We start from the raw sequence: 6,352 nt of genomic DNA, 5'->3' as shown, positions 1-6,352 counted from the left end.
AGTAACATAATTATTGAAGATCATAAGCTAATTAGTCCTAAATAACTTTTAAATTTTACTTATTTTCAGCTGATCAATTAATAAGTATTTGATTTATTTAATAAAAATTTTCATCAAAATAAAGANTCAGCTGATCAATTAATAAGTATTTGATTTATTTAATAAAAAAATTTCATCAAAATAAACAAAATATATATTTAAATTTAATAATAGTAATAATTGAGTTGATTCAAAATAAAATAAATTAACAGAGGAGTAAAAAGAAAATTGATGCCAATCACGGTGAAATGTATATGGACTTGTTACATAGATTCTATATATTCTAGAAGCTAATTTAGTGAGTCTAAGCTTTGGTTATCAATTATATTATACACCAAAACTTTATGTTAAGAGATAAATAAAATAAAGGCATGACTAAGCGAAGCTCATAGCCTATAAATAATACATAGGAAATAAATACAGAGACATCTTGGTCTTCTTCCACATCTGGTAATCAAACAGCAATCTTTGTCTGGTTTTTTGTTCATTCGATGTGTACTATGTTTACAGAAGCCTTGGGGTTTAAGCTCAAAAAACATTACTTCTTCTTGTTGTTCTTAATTTTGTATGCATTTATCCTTTAATTTCTCTACTAAATTTCAATTTCCTTAATGTTTGTCCGAAATTGAAGGCTAATCCATTCATTTTTTTAGGTTCATTTCTGGGGTCAACTTTGTGCTTCGCGACGTCTAAAAGATATAAACTCGGGTTGTTGTGATTTACGTGCTATCCTAATTCTGTCCTAATTGCCAAAATGGAGCGCCAAAATCCCCATGCCATTATTATTCCCTACCCTCTGCAAGGCCACGTCATACCGTCTGTCCACCTGGCAACTGACCTCGCCCAACGTGGCTTCACCGTCACCTTCGTGAACACGCAAGCCATCCACCGCCAAATCGCCAAAGCCCATTTGCCTGCTGGAGATGATTTGTTTTCCGCGGTGCGGAAGTCGGGGTTGGATGTACGCTACCGAACCGTGTCGGATGGACTACCGGTTGGATTCGACCGGTCGCTGAATCACGACCAGTTCATGGAGTCGTTGTTGCATGTGTTTTCGGCTCACGTGGAGGAGGAGGTCGAGAGCATTGTGAAAACGGCGTCGTCTGAAGAGGGAGGGCCGCCGGTGAGTTGTCTGATAGCGGATACGTTCTTTGTGTGGCCGTCGAAGGTTGCGAGGAAGTTTGATTTGCTTTATGTTTCGTTCTGGACCGAACCGGCGTTGGTTTTTACGCTCTATTATCATATGAATCTTCTCCGACAAAACCGCCATTTTGCATGCCCGGGTTGGTTTGCTCATACCCAATCGGGTTAACTTGAATTTGGATTTGAATTTGAATTTGAATTTGAATTTGAATGTGAATTTGAACAGATGTTCGAGAGGACGCCATTGATTACATACCAGGAGTACGCGCAATCAATCCACAAGACATGATGTCGTATTTACAAGACACAGATACGACGTCGGTTTGCCACCGAATCATTTTCGCAGCGTTTGAGGATGTTAGAGCTGCAGATTTCGTGATATGCAACTCCGTACATGAGCTCGAGAACGACACCGTTTCAGCGCTACAAGCCGAAACCCGGTTCTACACCATCGGACCTATTTTCCCACCTGGCTACACCAAAACCTCCGTCGCAACCAGCCTCTGGCCCGAGTCCGACTGTACCCACTGGCTCAACTCCAAACCCCACGGCTCGGTTCTCTACGTCTCGTGTGGAAGCTACGCCCACGTCACCAAAACGGACCTCACCGAAATAGCCCATGGGCTTTCGATGAGTGGGGTCCATTTCATATGGGTTCTCCGACCGGATATTGTCAGCTCAACAGACACCGATCCATTGCCGGATGGTTACCGGAAGGAGGTTTCTGACCGTTCGATGATTGTGCCATGGTGTCATCAGAGACAAGTGCTGTCCCATCCGGCGATCGGAGGGTTCTTAACTCACTGTGGATGGAATTCAATTCTGGAAAGCATTTGGTGTAATGTTCCGCTGTTGTGTTTTCCTTTGCTTACGGATCAGTTCACCAATCGGAAACTGGTGGTGGAAGATTGGAAGGTGGGGATTAATCTGAGAAATGGACGGCAGATATCTAAGGAAAGGGTTTCGGAGAAGATTAACCATCTGATGGATGCTAAATCTGGGAGTCAATATCGAGCTGCCGTTGGAGAAGTCAAGAAGGCATTGGAAAATGCAGTGAAGCCTAATGGTTCATCCCATCAATCTATGAACCAATTCATAAAAGATTTCAACGCAGCCATTTCATTCAAATTTGGGGACAAAAAGATGCACAAATCAATGTCCAATGGCTACTAAAATTAGAGCATTTCGGCCCCGAGGCCTGAAATTGTCTTTCCTCCTCTTTCACGAGTGAGCGATAGGTAAAGTTGTGTTAATAGGGTCATTAGATTGAACCCTCGAATATAATGTAATCCAAAGGCTAAATTAATAAACACGTCCTACAAACCGAACTCTAAAGTCTAAACTTCGAGCTAAGAAGATAAGAAGTATTTGCATCTTTTAACAGTTCAAAAAATGCAAGAACAATATCTACCCATCAACAATCATTTACTTGGTGAAAAAGTTAAATGCTTCTGCTCTAACTTCATAAACAATTTCTACCGATGGACTAGTTCTATTGAATGATTTCGATGTATATGCATAACTAAGGCGCGCTACTTCCTCTTCTATGAACTGGTTTGTAAAGCACAACCGTGACATATTTTGAATGAAAACGATGAGTGAATCCAAGAGCCACAACGGAACGTGGAGTCTCCCGGTTTTCGATAAAAAGATGGTTGAGAACCACATTCTGTGGCAAAGGAAGAGTTCCACCAGCATCTCGGCCCGCTGGGTGACTGAGTAAGGTGTGCTGCAAATGAGGCGGGACGGGTGGTGGATCACGTGCGTCGTCTTCGCTTCCAAGGTATACATTGTTATAGGTTGAATCCGGTGATTTTGGAACTTCGAAACCGACTACGGTGGTCTGATCCTGTAGAAAGGATTCATGTTTTAAACCCCATTTGGTGTAATTAGAAGATGAACACAACTAGGATTAGCAGCTTACACTATCTTCAGGGAAAGGGTTGTTCATGTTGAAGTGAAAACTTCCAAGCTAACAGAAGAAACTCATCAATTGTAGAAAATTATAAACTGGAAACCTGAAATGAACACAATTCAGTGAGTATTTACATACAACTTTGTATAATATTGTACAACCTTGAAGTTCTGGTCTAGCTACCTTCAAATCAATCAAGGATACACTTCAACCCTGCCATGAATGTTAACCAATATGACATTTCATTCTCCTAACGCGACTAATCAGAAACGTAAAGAGGATGGGCTTCGGTGTGAGGTCAAGACAAGTTTCATTCAAATATGAAGTCATGCAGCAGGGTTATGCTCGACGCAGCCAATGGGAGCTTATTGAGACACCGACGAAACTATTGAGCAATCCCATTATTGCTTCTTTTGGTGTTCCATCAGGTATGTCGATCAAACTTTAAACTTCAGATCCAAGAATATATAGTGGAAAGATCTCTTAAACATTCCACGAGTTTCCAGACTAGCAAATGTGAGGAGTCAAATCATATTCTCTAGTTTCAAGTTCAATAGAAAATCGACAGAATGGAAACTAGGGCGTTATCCTGGTTCGCTAAATGGAGTGATATATACAGCCAATTGAATGAGTGTTTTGCAATATTCGTGAGGATATTTGGGAATAACAGGACGATGTTAATCTTGATGCCTTCAGAGATCTTCTTACAGAGTGCTTTGTAACAAATCTCCTTTAATCGCTAAATAACAATCACTCTCGTGGCCCAAGGGTAGGAATTTGTTGTATTCCTTCTCTTTTTGTGTGAATCTCACCCTTCACTCCCTCAATGTTCTACTCGCTTTGGAAGGCGAGAATCAAAAGGTCAAAACTTTCCCCTGGCATGGCTCTCACATGAGGATTGACACTATTGACCTATAGCAAAGATTATCTTCAAAGGATATGGTCAGCCCAAGTCCACCACTAGTAGATGGGTTTTCCCTTTCAAGCTTGCCCTCAAGGTTTCTAAAACGCGTCTGCTAGGGAGAGATTTCCACACCCTTATAAAGAATGCTTCGTTCTTCTCCCCAACTAATGTGGGATCTTACATGGTGGATGTTGTTTTGCGAGGGCAATTTGTTTTTAAAGGCTTTTGTTTCTTACAGAGAGAAGATGGCTTGTAGCCTTGCTAGTCTACCACGGTGAAGGGTCGGTGTTGTTTCACGTTTCTCCGTTTCCTTGGGATTGGGGATGGCACTATGGCAAGTTACTCATAGATGTGCAAGGGGTTCTTGGGAGAAGGACAGGGAATTCGCTAGGTTCAACGTCTCCCTTAAGATTTGAATAACTAAGGAATTAGTGTTCTTCCATACCACTAGAAATAGAGCTACAATACAAACAAAACAAACATTGGAGAACCAAGTTGTCGAATACTTCAATATAACATCCAACAGTAGCGTTTGTTAAGCAGACAGACATTAAAAAAGACATAGTAAAATTCACAAGGAAATGGTATAGCTTATAAAATCATTCCATTGTCAAGAAACAACCAAACCAGAAACAATGAAGTAGAGTAAAGTTCAATTCCTTTGATCAATGATAGGCGTGCGTGCTATTGGGTCAAGTACTACTTATATATATATATATATAAAAGAGTATCAAGAGCATTGTTCCTTCCTGTACTTCCAATAATTACAGGCCCGCTCAATGCCACAGTTTGGCTGTATCCAGCTTCCAATTCAACAGTACAGATTACCAAGATAATGCAATAGAAATAAACAAAATCAGATTGTGACCCTTCAGACAAAAATCAATTTATGACAGAGAAAAACACACCATAAGAGTAAGCATATACATAACATCAAATGGGCATCGGCTGCAGACGTCCAGAACCCAAAAGAGAAGAAGAAACAAAAAGGGTAAGCCAAAAAACAGAACCTCGTAGGCGCTACCGTACTACTAAGTAAAATTGAAAAGAAAATCAAAGATTGCAGCTCAAGAAGGAGATTAACCTGGATGATTACAGATTTTGACCCTTCAACTATCCACCAAAAAGCTCCAGAGAAAGCCCAGACCGAAACCCAGAAACGAGAAGACAATGGAACAATAATCGAATTCCCAAAGCCCAAACTTACCTGCAACAAATTATAAGCAATCCATCAAATGATTCAGTCAAATAAGAACAACATTGGGCAGTTTGAACTCAGGAAAATTAGGACAGAAGAATCTAAAATTTGAAGAAGCAACAGAGAAAGTCGAGGCAGGGAAAATTGAAGAAGCTGAAATAGAAAAAACCCCTGGAGAAGAGAGAGAAGGAAGGTTAAAAGAGAGATACATACAGGAAAAGGAGAGGCAATGAAGAAATGAAGAAGAAGAAGAAGGCAAAGGGGACCAACACAGAGACTGCCTCCCTAAACGAATCCACGAAAGGGAATCCGAACCAACTCCTTATTTGGAGCACGCATATGCTCTTCCCCAATATATTCATCTCTCTCTCTTAAAATGGAAGTTAACTTTTTGGGCCTGGCCCATCCTTCAGCCCATTACCTTATCATATCTTTGGGCTTTGGCCCATCCTTCAGCCATAACCTCAGCCCATTGCCTCCTCTTATCTTTGGGCTTTGAGCTCTGGTCTTAGGCCCATCCTTAAAAGCTGGAATTAAAGATTTTGGGCTTGGCCCATCCTTTTTGCATAACATCAGCCCATGGCCACCTCCTATCTTTGGGATTTGGGCTCTGGACTTAGGCCCATCCTTTAAAACTGTAATTGAAGATTTTGGGCTTGGCTCATCGTTCGTGCATAACATCAGCCCATGGCCTCCTCCTATCTTTGGGCTTAGGCCCATCCTTTTAAAATGGAATGGAAGCTTTTGGGCTTGGCCCATCCTTCACGCATAACATCAGCCCATGGCCTCCTCCTATCTTTGGGCTTTGGGATCTGGGCTTAGGCCCATTCTTTAAAGATGGAGTTGAAGATTTTGGGCTTGGCCCATCCTTCATGCATAACATTAGCCCTCCTCCTATCTTTGGGCTTTGGGCTCTGGGCTTAGGCCCATCATNATGCATAACATTAGCCCTCCTCCTATCTTTGGGCTTTGGGCTTTGGGCTCTGGGCTTAGGCCCATCCTNATCTTTGGGCTTTGGGCTCTGGGCTTAGGCCCATCATTTAAAGGTGGAATTGAAGATTTTGGGCTTGGCCCATCCTTTATGTATAACATCAGCCCATGACCTCCTCCTATCTTTGGGCTTTGGCCCATCTCCAGCCATTCTCGTACTGTT

At 41.5% G+C, this 6,352-nt stretch overlaps 1 protein-coding gene and 1 long non-coding RNA gene across 4 annotated transcripts; one reads left to right on the top strand and one right to left on the bottom strand.

Moving 5' to 3' along the window:
• Window positions 1–381: 381 nt before the first annotated feature.
• LOC111795661 (UDP-glycosyltransferase 86A2-like) lies at window positions 382–2,510 on the top strand. Of its 2 annotated transcripts, none has more exons than XM_023678204.1 (3): window positions 382–489; window positions 693–1,322; window positions 1,409–2,510. In XM_023678204.1, the coding sequence occupies exons 2-3, from the start codon at window positions 794–796 to the stop codon at window positions 2,353–2,355; spliced, it is 1,476 nt and encodes a 491-aa protein (XP_023533972.1). In that variant the 5' UTR covers window positions 382–489; window positions 693–793; the 3' UTR covers window positions 2,356–2,510. The 2 variants fall into 2 exon arrangements, with proteins under 2 accessions (XP_023533972.1, XP_023533973.1); XM_023678205.1 differs by lacking the exon at window positions 382–489 and adding an exon at window positions 499–604.
• Window positions 2,511–4,001: 1,491 nt separating this feature from the next.
• On the bottom strand, window positions 4,002–5,517 carry LOC111795662. Of its 2 annotated transcripts, XR_002815229.1 has the most exons (3): window positions 5,413–5,517; window positions 5,086–5,208; window positions 4,002–4,949 (listed from the first exon to the last, which is right to left on the bottom strand). It is a non-coding gene; the product is annotated as an uncharacterized LOC111795662 (long non-coding RNA). The 2 variants fall into 2 exon arrangements; XR_002815228.1 differs by lacking the exon at window positions 5,413–5,517 and having other exon boundaries at window positions 5,086–5,405.
• Window positions 5,518–6,352: the final 835 nt, after the last annotated feature.

Source organism: Cucurbita pepo, chromosome LG05 (genome assembly GCF_002806865.2).
Source record: "Cucurbita pepo subsp. pepo cultivar mu-cu-16 chromosome LG05, ASM280686v2, whole genome shotgun sequence".
Classification (NCBI taxonomy): domain Eukaryota; kingdom Viridiplantae; phylum Streptophyta; class Magnoliopsida; order Cucurbitales; family Cucurbitaceae; genus Cucurbita; species Cucurbita pepo.
This window is presented reverse-complemented; position numbering and strand designations above follow the sequence as displayed.